This window comes from Gymnoscopelus microlampas (assembly GCF_963454915.1).
Source record: "Gymnoscopelus microlampas genome assembly, chromosome: 1".
Lineage (NCBI taxonomy): Eukaryota > Metazoa > Chordata > Actinopteri > Myctophiformes > Myctophidae > Gymnoscopelus > Gymnoscopelus microlampas.
The window spans coordinates 56610569-56631210 of NC_139962.1; the positions used below are offsets into that span (position 1 = coordinate 56610569).

General features: G+C 41.8%; 1 protein-coding gene across 1 annotated transcript; it reads left to right on the top strand.

The window, feature by feature from the left end:
• Positions 1-15914: 15914 nt before the first annotated feature.
• On the top strand, positions 15915-17561 carry LOC311044978 (adenylyl cyclase-associated protein 1-like; the record flags this gene model as incomplete). Its single annotated transcript, XM_084056786.1, has 1 exon — positions 15915-17561. The coding sequence occupies one exon, from the start codon at positions 15915-15917 to the stop codon at positions 17559-17561; it is 1647 nt and encodes a 548-aa protein (XP_083912912.1).
• Positions 17562-20642: the final 3081 nt, after the last annotated feature.

Here is a 20642-nt window from a genome sequence, read left to right on the forward strand (position 1 = left end):
TTCAAAAAGCGTTCTTTTAATTGTTTTATACGATCTGTGGATCGTTTCTCTTAGCCAGAGGAGCTTTAGTTACCGTGAGCTGTGTTTTCTTTTTCTGTTTTTTTTCGTTCTTCAAATCATACAATCTCTTAAAATCAGCACGAGTTTCCTTTTGTTATTAGCGCGGTAGTTCCTGGCCAAACAGGAAACCGGTGCATTTCCGCTTCCATTTTCCGGCCAGATGACGTCATTATCGCGGGAACGTCAACCCCGACCCCGTTCAATAGAAAATATATAAATAAAAGGCTTTCGGGGGTGAAATTCATGGAGTGGGTGTTGTGAAACATTTGCCACTCACAAAATATATACAATTTAACTTTAGTTTTATTGAAAAAGTTACCTAGCATTACTTAATACATTATCTTAATAGACGATCACGCTGTCTTATTTACATTCCGAGATCATTTTCGCTTCCGAGTCACTTCCGCTTCACCCGGAAGCAATTTCAGCGATTTCCGTTTCCGGTTTCCGGTTTTAGCTTGAAAAATGCGCTAATGCGGCTACAATACGGTATAAAATACAAACGGATAGCTCCACATCTATTTTCTTTGGTCCGGGTGACGATCAGGCATCGTCGCATCATCGCCGGTTCATTGTTTCTACTGTTTGAGCCTGGAGTGGGGGGGGGGGGGGGGTCAGCGAGTCATCGAGGGTGTCATTTTGCTGCTCTCTGGTGGTCGATCCTCGTATGTGTTCAAAACCATGGCCTGAGAAACTTAAATGCATTTAAATAACAAAATAACAACAAAAAAAAACACGCAAATCGCTGGCAGTCAATGGGGTAAATTATGAATAAACTCTGGCAGTCAATGTGTTAATTGACACTGCTTTCATGCTACATTTAACATACCATACAGCATTACCAATATGTGAATCCTGCATGCTTCCAGTTTCACCATTTATAACCCTGTATACTTTGTTGTACGTCAATTAGCAAAAATATCTGATGTAGATTTTTCAGATCCCGTTCCAAGTGGCTATGTCCAACGTATATATATATATATATATATATATATATATATATATATATATTTGTGTGTATTACAGTATGTATTAAATAAAGTACAAATACAAACTAGAATAAGCACCATATGCTCATGTTGTCCCTGCGTCTTTTGGTATAGTGGTTTTATTTGCTGTACCTTGTTCTAAAAGTAACTTGCCCTTTAATTTGACAGAAGTCTAGTTTCCTTTCCTGCCAAGAAAAAGAAATGGGCATCACCCATCTTCTGAATTGTCCTATTCATTTGTCTGCCTGTCAACAGGTAGATATTGGAAGCAGCAAGCGAGTCGCCCCGAGTCAAGAAAAGTGACCTTTTAAGTTCTGTGATTCTGTCCCAAACGGGCCATCATGATCAATAGTTAGCTATACTCTCTCTCTCATTTGATCGATGGCCGATAAAAGGCCAGAATGAAATGAACCGGTGATAAATCCACAGCAGACTACTGCCTCTTTCTGTAGCTACAGGAGAAAACTGTGTAATTCTTCCTGGACAGTGCAGCACTGACGCTGTACACACTATTCTGCTGTATTCAGAGTTGTTTGAAATTGTAATTGTTGCCTGTGTCTATATAGTTATCAGTATAATGTCCATGCATAATACAGCAGATGCTCTACTTAGACCACTTCTGCTCTTCATACATAATAACATTATTCCTTAGCTTTGGTATTCCATAGTTACCGCGTTATGACTCACTTCACCACTTAAATCTATATACTTTGTTAACATGGGTACCCCAGTGTTCTAGTCATTTGTCTCTACACCACATTTCTTTGCTGATAATAGTGATCCGTCTGTCTGTCTGTCTGTCTGTCTGTCTGTCTGTCTGTCTGTCTGTCTGTCTGTCTGTCTGTCTGTCTGTCTGTCTGCCTGCCTATTTGTGACCTCATTTGATCAGTCTGTCTTTTCAGTAAAGGGGGCAGAACTCTGGAACTCTGCCAACGGATCACAAACTAGAGATGATGGCAATGTTTTTTAACAGAGGACTCCAAAAACAGTGTTCACATGAATAAATGTTGACAGATTTATTGTTATGATCATGTTGCCTCACACCTAGTTTCTGTTTGTTCAATTCTGATTAGTGACGTGTTGTAGCAACAATTGAAGATCAGGATATTGACTGATTTTGCTGCTATGAAATCATTATTACAAAGTATAGCTGTCCCACTTTTATGTAAGAATATGCAGACTTGAGACTGCATACTGTATAATTGCCAATAAACAGCTTTAATTAAAATGAATTCAGCTTCAATCAATTTGAAGATACTGTACAGCCTACCAGCCCACTGAGGAGAAAAAAACTATATAAAAGTCCACATCTGCCAATCTCTGTAACACGCTCAGTGCTACCGTGGGTTGTTGCCACAATTGATGAGACCGTTTTCTAATTAAAGCTTAGGTGCTTTATTGACCACACACACTACATATTGGTGCACCAAGTCTATACAGTCTAGGTGTAGCCCAGCCTTGGCTCTGCTGCTTGCCTTCCCAATATTATCAAAGTAATTTATAACTTTGCACAGTTAAGACAGCTCTCTCTGTGCTGGCATTCTCTTTGGTGTTGTGTGTGTAGCAAGGGCCCAGCTTGAGAGTTGTGCTTTGAGTCTAATAAGGAAGTGCGTTCAAGTGACAGTTCAAATGAATGGCCTGTAGTTTTGCTGTTTTACCCCTGCTGATGTCAGAAAGATTTTTTTTCAATGCAAGCGGATGGGTTTTTGACGAACTTTAGACTTGATTGTCTTACCTTAATAAACATTGTCATAAATACTATATGCTGTAGTCGCTAGTTCAAAGTCTTCTTTCAATCATCATGATGCGTTTTGGTATATTATGGTCCCATTTATTTTAAAATTGATGGTTAAGTAGTTTGGGCTAGGAGGGGCGGGATGATTTGATTGACAAGCTACACAACCAATAGCATTCATCCCAAAAGCTACCCAACCAATAGCATTCATTTAGGTATTGATTTCCGGTTCCTATTGCCGGTTGCTTTTTTGTATATTATTAAAGATGGCGGATTTCAAATAGCTGAAAAATCGGCTTCATTTACTGTCTGTAGGAACCAGGGGTGTGGCTTCTTTTTTACAGTCTATGATGTGTAGCCTTGATACCAGCTACGGCATGATGCCATAGAGAGGAGAGCCCAATTAGACAATTGGAAACACCTGCTGATTAATTAACCTCTAATGAACTGCTCTCTGAGTCACTCCCCGTCTCCACCCACAGAAGTCTGGACTCTTAATTGAGTGACAGAAATGGTATTAAAAAGCTTACGTTTGGGAAAAATAACAAATTGGCTACATAATGCCATTATATTTATTCTTATACGTGAAATTTGAGATCAACCCACTGAGGAGACAATTGCATGAGGACAGGACAGACAGAGGTTTCCTCAATACGATTAAATGGACATGATATTAACTTGGCATAAATGTAGCAAGTGTACAATAAGCAAGGAGAGTCTGAATAGAAAAATGCCACAGTGTGGATCTTGAAATGTTAAAATACAGCTTTTATACTTTTAGACAGTTTCCAGTTTTCCTAAATGCATTTCTGTCCCCATGACTTAACCTTGACAACTTCAGCAATTTGCTAAAAATGCAATTACCATTGGGCACTGAGTGACTCTTTTCACGTGGCACTAACCTGAGCTCTACAATACAAGGTGGTTCACACTCTTAACTGCTAGTAGAGTTCATTATCACATACAAATCTCATTTAACAGAACCATGCTCTGCCATTATCCATAGTAGATGCAATCATGTGTCATTTAAAACATCCCTTAAAACTGGAGTGAAATGAACAAGCTTTGATAGTGACTGATAGCAGAAGTTTTTTTTTTCTTCTTCTTTTTCTCAAGAAATACAAATTGTGTCTGCATTTTAAATAATGTATATAGAGCGTCAGTAGATTCAAGGGCAAATGCACCTTCGGATATATAACAGAATAAAACGTGCTATATTGTATTACATTGTGAATCACTCAGTGGAGCTTGAAGGCAAACAATCATTAGTATTGATTGTCTTCTTTTGTAATTCACTCAGCGTCAACGTGTTTGCAGCTAACGGTAAACTCTGTAGAGAAGGTGTTTTCCAAAAAAATCTGAGTACTTCCAGCGCAGTGGTGGAAGTACTCAGATATTCTACTTAAGTAAAAGTAGCAATACCACAATATGAAAATACTCTGTTACAAGTAAAAGGCCTGTGTTCAGAATGTTACTTGAGTACAAAAGTATTGGCATCAAAATATACTTGAAGTACCAAAAGTAGATGTACTAAACTGAAAATAGCGATCTACCAGCTCACAACGCGTCGCATCGCGACGCGTTGTGAACTTGTAGATCGGCTATTTCAAATAGCCTAGGTATAAAACAGGGCTAAAGGGGTTAATGTATGTTTCGTAATAAAATATTTTTTATCTGCAAAGTAACTAGTAACTAAAGTTTTCAAATAATTGTAGTGGAGTAAAAGTAGTACAATATTTGTCTCTGAGATGTACTGGAGTAGAAGTAAAAGAATTGGACATTGGAAATACTCAAGTAAAGTACAAATACCTCAAAATTGTATTTAAGCAGAGTACTTAAGTAAATGCACTTAGTTACTTTCCACCACTGCACACACTCGCGCGCGTGTGTGCGCGCGTGCGTGCGTGTGTGTGTGTGCGAGCGCGTGACTGTGTGCATACATTGTCTTGTTTGCCTGTGTGTTCCATGTATGCTATTGCAGTGGTTCTCAAACTTTTTCATGTCAAGGACCCCCAAATTGACACTTATTAGCCCGCGGACCCCCATTTCAAAAGATATGCCAGGGACCCCCATAAGAGAAGATTTTTTACGGCTCTAGCAATGATTCTCAACCATTTTAATTTCAAGGACCCCCAGTTTGACATACATTAGGGCTACAGACCCCCATTTAATGGCATTTCTATCACTTGGACCGCAATTTATAATGTAAAGTCTATGTAAATTTAACTCTGAGAGTGTACAAATGGAACCAAATGGACCCGTTAGGTCCATTTGGTTCCATTTGTACACTCTCAGAGTTACAGACCCATAAGGGTCCATTTGGTGCCTAATCTATCATTTAGCTGGGGACCCCCTGGAACTCCCTCAAGGACCCCTGGGGGTCCCCGGACCCCACTTTGAGAACCAATGTGCTATTGTATCCGTGGTATACTGTTAGATCTAGGGGGCTCCTCATACAAACACGTAAAAGCCCCTCAGTGTTCCCCCTGCTCCCAATCACTGTAATCTGAACACAGCAGTGAGGAACCATATCGTTGCTGTCGGGCAGAAACCTTGTACAGTATCTCCATATTTCAACTTAATGTAAGTTTTTCCTCCATAAATTGCTATCTATATGTAGGCGATGTGATGCATTGTGAGCTTATAGGGAGCTATCATTGAACAATGCAAAATAAACAAATCAAAAAATAAGTGAAAGGGAAAGTGGTTAAGTGTGCCCGTGGGTTTTTATAAATATTGAACCAATGAAAATTGTTAACAAGCTTGTGACTAAATAATCACTTCAATGGAACCATTGGAACTTTTTTTTCTTATTTTCTTAAAAGTAACAGTTTTGGGTTTGAACGGAAATATATTTTTGTATGTTTGCTACGGAAAAAAAGAATAAAGTACCAATCATAAAAATAAAAATAAAGTAACGGTTTTGGACATACAAGGTTTCCACAAGACAGTGATGATAATACGTATGAGGAACACATTTACTGTACAACTGTAACCTCCCGCCTCTGAATCACACTGATAACCATCTGCAGGCTTCTCATTGTGGAAGTCTTATAGGAGCAGATGACTCACGACGGGAACGATGGATGTCACCCTCCATATAGGATTGATATTCATGATCCTGCTGTAGCCAAGACAGTGGTTCTCAAACTGTGGGCCGGGGCCCACTGGTGGGCCGTGAGGATATTGCAAGTGGGCCCCCAAATAATTAGTATTTTTGTTTCTTTAAAACCTTGAAAAAAATGAGCTTTCATTGTGATACCGATAAACATGAACCTTGATCCAAGCCGGAACACAATCGATTGGTTCACCATTAAAACAAACATGCTCTGAAAATGCACGCGGCACACCCATCGGACCACTTAAAGGGGAATTTTGGACCACAGTTTTCTTACATTTTCTATGATGTTATGATATCTTAGGATGAATGGTACAGTAGAAACAATTCATAACCCCATCCCGGGTCCGCCTCAGCTTACACAGTGACAGAACACTATGCAACCGAAAAAGAAAAAGAAGCTTTTTTTTTTTTTTTGCATAGTGTTCTGTCACTATGAACGTCAGATCTCACCAAAAAAATACAAAAAAAAGCTATTAAAATACGCGATCTAGCGCAAGGCACGTTTTAAGCTGTGGTGGACCCGTGATGGAGTTATGATTTTTTTTCTACTTTACATTCATCCTAGGATATCATAACATCATAGAAAAGGTAAGAAAACCGTGGTCCAAAATTCCCCTTTAACAGTCAGTTAAGTGGTCAGATGGGTGTGCCGCGAGATTTTCAAGTGGGCCCTGATCCAGATAAGTTTGAGAACCACTGTTGTATAGGCCACACAGAAACCCAGCAGTGTGGGGGAAAGAACCTGGCTTTGTCTGAGCAATTACAAGTCTGTGTGAGCGATTGTGGGTGCACCCGCGTGAGTTAGTATAGTGCAGTGGTCCGGGGACCACCAGTGTTCTTTGAGGGGGGTTCCAGGTGGTCCCCCGCTAAATGATGGAGAGTTGGTAACCAAATGGACCCTTATAGATCTTTAACTCAAGGACCCCAACGGAAACAAGCCCGCAAGGACTTTTTTGGCCGGACCTTTTAGACAAAAGCATTATAAATGTAACTGTGTTGTTTTACATTCTTTTGCCTAATAAAAATTTCAATCAATCAAAACTCTTGAGAGTGTAAACTGGACCTTACGGTTCCATTTGGTTTCATTTTACGCTCTCAAGAGTTCAATTATTGTTAAACATCTGCATTACTTAATTAAAGATTCTTTGATCAACGTTTGCCTGTCATCTCTCCTATGATGATACAACATCAATACAACATGGAATTGTGGACACAATCCTATCCAACGACAACAAAAAAGTCTTAGGTCTGAGAGTATAAATCTCATCAAATGGTGGTCCGTGGCTATAATGCCGAATAAATAATGGAAAGGGTTGAACACCACTGGTATAGTGTTTCGAAATGGTTTAGTCACGATGGGGGAGATGCGAGTCGGCTAAGTACGGATTTTCAGGTTTTCCAGTTGTCTACGCACGGAATGACACCTCCGTGCAATGTATACATAAGTATAAGTCGTGTTAGATCGGGTTGTAGTGTTTCTGTGTGATATCTGGTGAGCTGCGAGTGTGGCAACCTATTGTGTCTGTAAACGATGTGGGTGCATTTCGCCTTTCCGACATGTCGCCTTTCCGACGTTAACGAACCCTATACCTAACCCTAACCCTAACCGCACGCGGAAGCCACTAGTCGGAGTGGCGAGATGTCGGAATGGAAGGAGCACCCCAAACGATGTGCATGTTGTGCAAGAATATACAGGCTGCTTTTGTGAATTAGATTGTGTGACCATTTGTACACAGCTGAGGGAACCTTGTATTTCCACGGTTGCTTATTCTTTTCAAAAATGTTAAAAGAATAGTGTAAATTGCAGATCTACAAGTTCTGCTATTTTCTCTACTTTTGTGCGACACTTTAAGGCAAATATAAAATTTGGCATCGATTTAGGAAAACAACATACGATGAAATGGAGATACAAAGTTTCTGCCTAAGAAAGACGAAATGTTACATCACCATGAAAAGAAAGAAAATAAAACTTAAAAAAAAGATGGACTTGCATCCTGCACTTGGCATCATTATTTTACTGCTGTCCTACAGAACAGTGTTAATTTTGTCGACTAAAACTATGACAAAAAATCTTCGTCGACTACCTTTTTTCACTATAATAAAATAAAACAAATACATTTACAACAAAATACATTTTTATTGACAAAATCGACTGTAAAAAATCTCATGATATTTAGTCAACTAAATCTAGACTAAATCTAAAACATTTCAGATGACTAAAACTAAACCTTAAGTGAAATTTTATTCAAAAGACTATGATTAAAACTAAATCAAGATTTGCTGTCAAAATGAACACTGCTACAGAAGCAGTTTGATCAGAATACAATCCTGCAGGAATGAAATGGGAGAATGTGAGCTCAGCCAGAATGGACTTTACTGCACCCATATCAAAACACAGAACTGAGATGCTGCACTTTGATGGAGAGGTCAGGCCTCTCCAATTCCACTCAGCATGAGTGGTGTATAGTCTGTCCAAACTAGAGAGCTGTACCGGTAAAAAAAAATAAGTTATTTGCTGAACCTGCTGGCCTAAACCAGTAGTTCTCAAACTGTTTCGTGCCAAGGACCCCCACATTGATATATATATATATATATATATATATATATATATATATATATATATATATATATATATATATATATATATATATATATATATATATACACGTACATACATATATATTTGGCCGCGGACGCCCATCCGAAAAGGTCTTGTGCCAGGGACACCCGTTTTCAATACTTTCAATATTTTCCAATATTTAAAAAAATAGTAGATGAACGAGATATTTTTGAATAGCCAACATATAAATGGATAAGGTGGTTGAGGTGATTGTGTTGCTATGTTAACTACTTTTGCTGGGGACCCCCTGGTCTTTGTCCAGCACCAGTGACTAACTGGATGTGCACAACCTTCACTTCTGAACTAAACAAATCATAACCTAAGTCAACCCCAACTTTAACCTCAGAAACCCTAACCCCAAATGTGTGGTCCTATAAACTGAATATTTTACTTATTGTAATGAAAACAAACCATTGTGTCACGTTGCAAGTCAGGGGGAGATAGCATTTTAGCAGTTCAAATTAAAGGTTTCATGACATTCAGTTTTACAACACATTTAGTATTGGTCATGGTCATGGTCCTTCAAACGTGTATAAAAAGTTTTAACTGGAAATCCCACTCCAGTGAACCATTGTTGGTGTTTTTCTCTCACATTTCTAAAGCCTTCTCAACTGCAATGTCAAAAGTCATCTTTGCCTGCGGGTGTCGCTGTTGAGGGATTTTGCCTCTCCCCCCCCCCCCCCCCCCCCAAATTGACTTCAAGGGGCCAATCCCAGATTATTTTCCAGCCTAATTATTCAAAAAACCACAGACCACAGCAAATCCGCTGAATGTTCAATGTTTTTTTTGGGTGTAATTGAGGTCATAAAACCCCCCCAAAAACATAAAAAATAAAAAAAGTGAAAATGAATGTCATACAACCTTTAAAGCAAGTCCAGAGACAAGCTAAAGTCAAAACACTTGTAGGTAGGCAGATCTCAAGAGAGCAAGAGAAATTGAACAAGGAAGCCAGAAGCCGGGAGAACAACCTTGCTCTCAACGTCGACAAGATCAAAGAACTGATCGTGGACTTCAGGAGGCCGCGGAGAGACCATGCGCCCATCCTCATCGACGGTGCTGCAGTGGAAAGGGTCAGCGAGTTCAAGTTCCTCGGAGTACACATCGAGGAGGACCTTAAATGGGAGACGCACACCACACACGTGAAGAAAAAGGCTCAGCAGCGACTGTACTGGCTCCGCCGCCTGAAGAAGTTCGGAGCAGGACAGCACATCCTCAAGCTGTACTACAACAGTTCGGTTGAAGGCGTCCTAACAGGCTGTGTCACGGCATGGTATGGGAACTGCATTGCCCGAGAGAAGATCAACCTACAGCGAGTAGTGCGATCGGCAGAGCGAATAACGGGAAGCGAGCTCCCAGCGCTCCAGGATCTGTACAAGAAGCGGTGCGTGGTCAAAGCCAAGCGCATCATCAAGGACAAGTACCACCCAAGTCACAAACTGTTCAGAACCCTACAACGACCGCGGCCGGGCAAGGGGACCTACCGCAGTATCAAGAGTTCCACGACCAGGTTCTGGAATAGTTTTAACCCGGCTGCTGTCAGAATGCTGAATGAGGCATGAGCCCTTCTTCAGCAGCCTGACAATAGATGGTACTGCCCAGCTGGTCGCAGACTTTCTGGCTCTTCCTGAACACACCTGTGGATTATACCAGGGACAAATGACTTTGGACTTAGCTCCCCCTCGGACATACCTGTAGACCACACCAGGCACAGATTACTTTTTTTTTTGTTGCTCTCCCTCATGGAGCTACTTGCGGATTATACCAGGGTCAGTCCCACCCTCAGGTGGACACGCACTGACCTTTTGCACCTTAATCCCATGTATAATGCACAAACTTTTTTGTCTTTTTTTTTGCGCTTTTTTTTTCTCTCTAAGCACCTTAACGTCTATAAGTATATCATGCACAGTATACATACATTGCTGCTATGCTCAGGCACCTTAGTTTGTTTCTTTATCTCAGGTACTTTGTAAATATGTAGATAACTTGTTTGGCCTTCTATTGTTCTCTTGTTCGATCTCCTTCCCACTTGCCACCCTCCCCTCTTCTTCTTCTCTCTCCCCACTCTTCTTTCTATGGAACTAACGTTGCGATGGGAATGATGTACAAAAACGAATTTCACCCACTTTTTTACCTTGTAAACCTGTGATGTGACAATAAACCTGATTCTGATTCTGATTCTGAGAAGTAAAATAGTACTTGGAAAATATAGGAGATACATCCTACACAGGTGACTATACATACACGCACATCAAGTCGGTGACACCCACGCCTGTTTTTTCCACCTCAGGAATATTGCGAAGCTTAGGTCGATTGTTTCACATTCTCATCTAGAAATGATTATCCATGCCTTAGTTTCCTCTCGCCTTGACTATTGCAATTGGGTTCTCACCTGCCTCAATAAGACGTCCATAGACCGCCTCAAATTCATTAAAAATACTGCTGCAAGACCGTTAACTAGGTCCAGCAGAAGGTGTCACATGACTCCAGTTCTGGCCTCTTTGCACTGGCTTCCTTTAATTTTTAGGGTTCGGTTCAAGGTCCTGGTGCTCACTTTTAGAGCTCTGCATGGTCATTGAGCTTCTCCTTCAGGTGTGAAATGTGTCTGCTGTTTTTTTTTCTTTTCTGAGATGCATTATTTGTTTGTTTTGTTTCTTCATTTGAATGTTTCTTGCTGTTTTTATTTCTGTTGTATGTAAAGCACTTTGTGAGTTCTCTCTGTGAAAAGTCCTATACAAATAAAATGTACTTACTTACTTACAGTACAAAGAACTGGCAAAGAAACCGAAAATACATTTCCTGAAAAGTAACACTTTTGGACATACAAGGTGTCCACTCAACAGCAACGATAATATTGTTGAAATGGGACACACTTGGGCTATTAGGCTTTCAGTGGCCGTATGTGTTCAATGTAAAATACAGTGGCATTTGAGATGTGTCTGTGTCTTATAGACATCGACAATCTTGACCCTCATCATGCAAATGTTTCGACTGCCTGAACGAACCAACATATATCAACTTGTTGGAAATTGCATAAATGCACGGCGGCGAGTCACTGTGGATTTGCATTTGCCCCGGACCAATTTAAGAACCGTGCCGCATGTTGCGTGACATCTTGATCTCAATCATCTTATAAATACAGCTACTCATTCATAATCCAGGGTCAACGTTGTCAGAAGGGCTCAACAGTGACTCATCGGCAGCATCTGGGAACTGGTTCAAACCGGTTCACCGCACGAGTCAAAAGCAGCCATTGACTGTGATGCTGAATGTATATAGCGTTTCTAATAAGAGAGCTGTCACTCATCTCCTCTCATGCTAATTTGCATACAGCTGAGAATGATTCAGGTTCCTTGGCTGTGATAAGAAACAACAAAACCACGGGTTGGGGAGCTCATTTCCCAGAGGTGAAAGGTCATTCATGTGGCGCACCTGCTTTCAGAAGCAACAGGAGATTGATGGTTGATGATGCTCTCAAATGATCTATGTGATGAAAATGCAGGCCAAGAGCAAAAGTCAGTTTAGATGGTGGTTCTTCATTTTCAGACATGTTCAAAAAGAGCAAATATAGCAGATCTACACTCTTTGTAGATCTGCAGTTATCAGCGTTCTACTGGTTATGATTCGGTCAGTTGGTCAGAGATTACCTGTGACTGAATAGAAAAGTAATCGGGATCGTCCCATGGATCCCATGCTTGTGTAGACAGGATTTGTTTTTTAATCCGAGGAGGATAAAAAAACACTTTTAAAAATGAAAACTTACATGGGAACGGTGTGGCTCCAACATGGATCTCGAACTTCATGTGGCCAACCTGTAATGTCAGTCATCTATAATGTCAGTTGTCTATGACAGACATATCTATGATGTATGACTCCACATTCGGGCAAGGTTTCAGCCCGATCAGAGCTTTAACTTCCATAATAGAATTAAAGTGAAATATTTCCTATTTTTGTTGGTATAGAGTGAAAACAGGAGGGGGCCCAGTATAGAGCCCTGGGGGAATCCGTTCAACTGAAGTATAGGTTTTAAGTGGCTAAATAAAACCTAATGTATATACACTTTGCTCACCACGTTGCAATTCATTCAGTTATGATGCGCACCCTCCTAGTTTGCGCTGCCAAAAAGAAACAAAATATTTGTAAAACAAGTAGTTATATTTTGACCAATATGAACCCTAGCATCCCTATTTTGTGATAGCAAAAGTAGCAGCTCATATGCGTCATAACGTGCTGCATTGTGAGCTTGATGAGCGGCTATTTTCGGTGAAGATTTGGTGTACAGGGAATTAAAGAGTGGACCAAGTACAGAGCCGACCCCAGTCAACTAAGCTGACTGGGGTCTAAGTTTCAAATATGAGGGTTTAAATGGTTTAAGTGCTTAAATAATGTTGCAACATATATTCCAAACCCAGGGAGAAAGTCTGTTATGTCCAATGAACTGTGAAAAACATGCATACTGATGCAGTACTGTATACCCAACGCACAGAAGCATTTACACTGTTCACCCTCTATTACAGTTTTGCTGCTCCGACATGAAATTGAAAAATGTTATGCAACTTTTACTAGAGAGAATTATCCTCCGTGGATTGGATTTCAATACATTCTGATTGCTATGAGACAGACAATAGTATGTCAGGTGTATGGAGGCAGACATTGTCTCTTGCTATATTACTGGGAAATGGGATTCTCGTGGCACTGCACTGTAAATAATTATTTTTTCTGGTGACTGAGAGAGTCATTAATACACGTGACACACAGAGGAGGCGTGATTGATCACAGCTACTCATTAATTGCACATGATAAAAGGTTGTTTACACTCTTAGCCTCCGTCCCTTTGGCCCCACAGACATATTTTCAGAGGGTGATATTTTTCATGCGGCTATAAAGGCTAAATCCAACTTACATGATCAATGCATTGCTTAGGAAGAGGATGCTTGGTCTCCAGTCTGTGACCTTGAAGAAAGACACAGAACCCAGAGAGATTTTATTCTGGTTCATGGTAATCAGGTTATAATTGTAAAGGTGTTTAAACTGAGGGTCAGTTGAGGACGCGACTAAAATTAATTACTCATTCCATCGGCATAAATGAATAAGCAGAGAGCATTGTTCTGCATCCGGGTTGCGTTAGACATGGCAGCCCAAATTGACGACTTACAGTAGGAATAAAACTGATTAAAAAAACTGTTCTGCCCCAAAGCTCTCTGTGGAGTCAATCAATAAATGACATAAATTTTGAAATTAAAATACACCGAAAAGAATTTCATTTCACATCCAGAATCAGACACATTGTTTTTGACGGAAGAGAAATAAGAATAAAACAACATAATATGCAGAGAAAGTAATTTATTGAAAGTAGCCTGGTAATAAAAATGGATGGCCCAGGCTTGGGACCATACATTTTCCATTTTGATTAGATTAAGGGGATGCACATAAATATCCACATTGCGGTGATGCAAATGTTTCCATTTCCCAGAGAGTAAATGGATGCACATGGTAACGTTGTTTGGCACCTTTTCAACATGTCCCCTTTGTTCTAGCACATCCAGCACGAGGCCTTCATCCAGTAGGAAACAGTAAAACAGTACATGTATTTCAGCTCCATATTTGATGTGCAACAAATAGAGAAAATAGCCTATACCTACCCGCCTCTTGGCCAGTTCATTCTTGTAAAAGAGACTCATGTTTCTAGTGGTTGAATAAAGGTTATAATAATAATAATAAATATAGCTGCAAGCAGCGATAAAAAGAGAGAAGAAAGAAAGAAGCAATGATAAGTAATATGCACAATAAGCCATAGAAACATAGAAGACTGAACTTGAGAGAAAGAAGACCATGCAATTAACAAATGAGCATTTTAAACCTATAACCCTAACCTCAGTAAAACTATGCCTTCCCCTAACCTCAAGAAATACTATACGTAAGCCTACGAATGCCAAATCATGATCACCTCAACACATCGTCGGGGTCGGGAATCAAACCGGTGACCTCCGGACTACAAGGCTGCCTTTCTTCTCATTGAGCTAGAGATATGATAGACCTGGTAGTGTCTGTTTATATTTATAAGTCATTCCATCCCTGACGAACCAGGCCTCTGTTTTGCTAACTACTCTAGATCAATGGTTCCCTAACCATCTGGAGAAATTGTACGTCTCCTCGGAACAGAAACTAGTGAAAGTAGTCGATCTACAAGCTCACAAAACGTTGCTATCTGAAAAGTTGTGAGATTGTAGATCGGCTATTTTCAGAATGAAGTATATCATACATTGTAAGCATTTCAGGTTATCTTTAACAATTGTGTATGCATTAATTGACACAATCATGTTGTGTGCAATGCAATTTGAATGAAGTCTGCATTAAGTGAGGTTTGAACCGGCAACCTTGTGAGGCACACGCTTAAGCTAGAAGCCATTGGACTAACAGACCTGACCTGGTAGGGGGAGGGAGAGAGAGAGAGAGAGAGAGAGAGAGAGAGAGAGAGAGAGAGAGAGAGAGAGAGAGAGAGAGAGAGAGAGAGAGAGAGAGAGAGAGAGAGAGAGAGAGAGAGAGAGAGAGAGAGAGAGAGAGAGAGAGAGAGAGAGAGAGAGAGAGAGAGAGAGAGAGAGAGAGAGAGAGAGAGAGAGAGAGAGAGAGAGAGAGAGAGAGAGAGAGAGAGAGAGACTAATGAGGAGTGAGTGAGGGCAGGTGTGATTATGGATCGAGAGGGAATGACAGCAGGTGAGGTGGGTAGATCCAATCCATGGGAATAGGCCAGGTGGACTGTTGCTGTTGCTCACTTTCTACAAGAACCTGGGGAACATAGGGATGACCCCCTTGAATTCTTCCCTACAAGACCTGTGCCCGTCGGGCACTGGCCTATTCGGGATCGTTGGGGACGATGGAAATAGGGAATGCATACCCCACCCTGTTATGCAATTCCCATTATACCCGAGTCTCCAAGCACTACTGGGTACAATACTCCGACAACGGATACAACAGGTATTGCATAACCGGAGGCACATCCGTTCCCAGCGGGCATCGCTCCCGACCGACATTGTTCCCCACAGGCATTGGCCTAGTGGAAGTCAATGGCAGTCGGATCGTGCCTTGCCCAAATGTGCTGTCATACATCATACCCGTATATACTGTAAATCATAGAAGCCGCATGAAGTCTGAGATCCACGTGTGATCGTTATTAGACGTTTATGTCCCCAAAAAGTTTTTCCTCTGTCCGTCTGTCCTTCTATATTTGGCCAAGACTGACGTCCACATGTCGTCATCAATATGAGGGTCATATTCACAGGGTGCCCGCTGAAAACAGGGTGATTAGAGGCCAAACTCATTTTGCACGTACGTATGTCAGATTTAGTCAATATCGTGGAGCGTTTGGAAGAAGCTGTGAGTCGTTTGGAGACCATGGCTGTCCCTAGCGGCAAGTCTGTGTGCTCTGCTGGAGGGCCCATAACGGTGTGCTCTGCTGGGGGAACCGTATCAGTGTGCTCAGCTGGCGGATCTGTATCAACATGCTCTGCTGGCGGATCGAGAGTGCGATCTTCCGGCGGAGCTGTACCAGCGGGTTCTGCGCCAGCAGGTTCTGCACCAGCAGGTTCTACACAAGCGGGTTCTACACAAGCGGGTTCTGCACCAGCGGGTTCTGCACCAGCGGGTTCTGCGCAAGCGGGTTCTGCACCAGCAGGATCTGTACCAGCGCAGTCTCCTGGGTTGCCTGTATCTGGTTCACCGGTATCAGCATATGTGCAGGCCTATGATGACATCATTAATGGTCCCATTGCTCAGTACATCTCGCTCAGCCAGCTGATCGGGGGCGATGTCCTGAAACACGCGGAAACGATGAAGCAGGCATTCTCCGGTCCGAGACAATTCCTAGTTACAGCATCCAGATTTCAGAAGCCTTCTGATGACGTGTTGAACACCCTGCTGCAGCCAGTGGAGGAGCTCATCCAGGATGTGGAGAAGTTCCGCAATAACTTTTCTCGCTCCTCGCCATTTTTCAACCACATCTGCGCTGTCACGGATAGCGCACCTGCGCTCCGCTGGATAGTGGCTCCTTTGCCCGGCCCCTATGTGAAAGAGATGCAGGAAGCCGCAATGTTCTTCACCAACCGTGTGCTTAAGGACTTCAAGGACAACAAAACACACGTGGAGTGGGTGAAGGCCTATCTTTCCACCTGGACGGAACTTCTGAGCTACATCAAAGAGCACCACGCCACCGGATTGTCCTGGAGCAAGAGGGGTCCCGTGGCTTCAGCCTCTACGGCTCCTCCTGTCGCGACCCCTCCCCTTCCCCCTCCCCCTGGGCTTACCCCTCCTCCACCTACGACTGTCCGCACGTTATCAGATGGTGGAAGTGGTGGTGGCTCTGAGTCTCGAGATGCTCTGTTCGTCGCCATCAACACGGGTGTTGGCGTCACCAAGGGCTTGAAGCCTGTGCCGGACGACCAGAAGACCCACAAGAACGCAGCCCTAAGGGCCCACGGTGCGCCGGGCCACGGTGCGCCGGGCCATGGTGCGCCGGGCCACGGTGGACCCAAACCCTCCCATGCCCCCCCAAGCTCCAGGGCTGTCGTGCACCAACCAATTCTGGAGCTGGACGGACAGAGGTGGAAAGTGGAGCACCAGGTGGGAGCCCAGGGTTTGGTGATCAAGGACACAGAGCTGAAGCAGGCAGTCTATGCCTTCAAGTGCAATAACAGCACACTGCAGGTCAAGGGCAAAATCACGTCCATCACCATGGACAACTGTAAGAAAATGGGCCTGGTGTTTGATGACGTGGTGAGCATCATAGATGTTATCAACTGCAAAGATGTCAAGGTCCAGGTGTTGGGCAAAAGCCCTACCATCAACATCAACAAGACGGACGGTTGCCACGTCTACCTGAGCATGGACTCACTGGGGTGTGAGATCATCAGCGGCAAGAGCTCAGAGTTGAACGTCTTGGTACCCAACAACGATGGGGAATATACAGAGATTGCTGTTCCTGAGCTGTTCAAGACTGTCTTGGATGGCACCAAGCTTGTCACCACACCAGCAGAGATTGTTTGACAGAAACATGAAATAGCCCCTTTCAACACCACCCACCACTTTATGCATATACCTACAGTACGTGACTGACTATCACGTGGGTAGTAACAGGTTTTACAATTACACGGTTGCATTTATTTAAGTAACTTTTGGAATATTGTTTTGTACTTGTAAGTGCAGTTATAATGCTCTTGCTTTGCTTTTACTCCTTTACATTTGGGCCACATGCAGAGTAAAAGTAACATATTTCAAATGATTTGTCTACATTCTGCTTTCTACTTTTATTTGTACCTTTTTATTGAATGCATGTTCTGTTTGTTTCATTCTCTCAGAGACAACAATAGCAAGCGATTTCCCTGGGCTCTGTCACATGACTCCATTTCACCAATCAAATGTAGCCAGTAGCACACAGACAATCTCTGCTGGAAGGTGACGCAATGTTACATTATGTTCTTCCTTTCTCTGCCCAATTTGAATCATTTTGTAAAGTTCTATTGTTGTGTATTGTTTTATTTAAAGTGATTTAAAGTGATGGTTTAGGCCATAAGATGTATCAGCCAATGAGATCACTACTTGCTTGATCTTGAGCATTCCTGCAGCCAATTGCATGTGGCTGTTTGTCATTTGAATTCGCCAGTGAGTCCTCTTCAAAAGCTTTTATGATGTTTGCCAAATACTGGTATGTTCTGATCACTGTGTCCAGCATGGGTCTTGGGTCTTTTTGACAGGGTCTTTGTGTATGTGTGTCTGTCTGTCTGTCCGTCCGACCGGTGCTAATCTTGCAAACTGCTGAACCGAGCCGTGACAAACTTTGTATGCACACTGCCAGTAGGCCACAGACATTTTCAAGTCCGACATCCACATCAGAGCCTCGCCACCTCTATGTAGATCCCATGATTCCCCAGTTTTGTTTTTTCTCCCCTATCCAGAGAATCCTCTCCTGACTTTACCGTGTAGATTACATAAGCCAACATACCAAGAGTGGTATGACACCATCAGTACAGTTTTCTTTTCCATGACAACAGAACAATGTATCCAAATAAATTTAAACTACCAGGTCACTTGAACCAATTATCATGATTAAATTAACTGTTCATTCCATGTATGACTGACATCAGAGCCACACAGAGGACATTCCTTTTAATATTAGATATTTAAAAATAGGAAATCCAAAGAAATGAAAAAATAAAAAGCCAGGCAAAGAAAGAAAAGGAGGGACCCATGGATGGATGAATGGATGGAAATGTTTTTTTTTTCTTCCACTGCTGTCATTTATTATTTTCTCTGAATAATACTTGATGACTCAGGAGAAATTGCCTATTTAGGAATCTCACACCAATACACACAAACAAGCTGTAAGCTTTTTTTTTGCGTTATCCCTTTGGTTATGGTGGTTCAGTTTATTTCATGATCAATAAAGATATCACATGATGCATACACTTACATTACAGACATTACAGGCATACATGTAATACAATCCCTCCATGGGAATCACTTCCCTGACAATCTGAGATTCTCTTCTCCATTTAAAACACCTGAGCTGAGAAATGCAGCCTGCTCTATTCCACCTCTTCCAGGCTTACAGTCTGAGGTGATAGATTGGAATGGGTATAGTGTTGTAATCCCTCATATTTATCAACAATGCACAGAGATGCGTGCGTATGTGCGTGCTCACACACACACACACACACACACACACACACACACACACACACACACACACACACACACACACACACACACACACACACACACACACACACACACACACACACACATTCAAATAGGCAATGAATCCTGAGGAAACGGAAGTGAAAATTGGAAATATGGAGATGCGTTGCAAGAGTGAAAAAAAGTAATTGGAAATGTATTATAATTTTAGGTATATTGGATTATATTTGAGCCATCTCATTGTGAAGCAGGTTCATCTCAGATATGTTAGTATACCAATGATAGTAGAACTCAAAGGATTTATAGAAGAGTCAGCCCTGTGTCTCTGGTACTGTCAGTTGCTGTTTAAGACTTCAAAAGAGGGTTTGTGTTATTGGGTCAACTACTACCTCCTGACTGTACTACTACGCCTACTATTTGACACAGGCTCAGTGATAGAGACTTAGAATCAACATAGATGAAACTCGAGGTTCATCATAGGACAAAACAAAAGATATAATTGGAAAGGTCAATATGTTGCACTGACATATTGATCTTAAATAATAAGGGTTAGCGTAATTTCTCAAGACTACACTTTACCCAATCAAAAATCGAGTGGGTGACACATGTAAACCTCTGCTGTTTTTGTGTGCTAGTAAATAAGGAACACAAATTGTATTTGGGTAGTCTCTTTTGAAGTGCACATGGGTATTTATTTTTCTTCTTGACTAAATATTGAAAGATTTGAGGTAAAGTGAAAATGTTCCAAGTGGTGGTTGGGGAGGAACATTGGCCAAAAATAGCACATCAACAAGCTCTCAACGTGTCCCACCGAGGTGTGTTGTGAGCTTGTAGATTGGCTATTTTTGGTGAAGAGATTTGGTGTGGAGGGAAAGTTTAGAGGGTTTAAGTGGTTAGAGTACCACCAGTGAGCAAGTGTCACCTTTGATTGAATTCGATAAGCAGGTCAGCTCTGTGGTAAGATCTAGTTTCTTCAAACTGCGCCTATTGGCAAAGGTCAATGCGTGGCTCACTCGCTGATCACTCGCTGCCCGCCTCCTCACTGGTACAAAGAAGCGTGATCACGTTGTTCCTGTTCTGGCCTCTCTCCATTGGCTCCCGGTTCGTTTTAGAATTGATTTCAAGGTTTTAATGTTTGCTAATGGGCTTGTCCCACCTTTCCTCACAGACCTTATTGAGGACTACACTCCATTCAGACCTCTAAGGTTGGCCATAATTGTCTGTGCATATTTAACTTGTTTTTCAATTGCTGCATGTATTTGTTGTATATCTTATTGTGTCATTGTTGTTTCTCCTGCTGTGTTGTATAGCACCTTGGTTGGCTTCGGTCATTTGAAATGTGCTTTTATAAATACAATTTGAGTTGAGTTGAGATCCTGGACGGGTTTATTTCTCAACAATGACCAGCCAAATACCCAAATTTGCTTACGG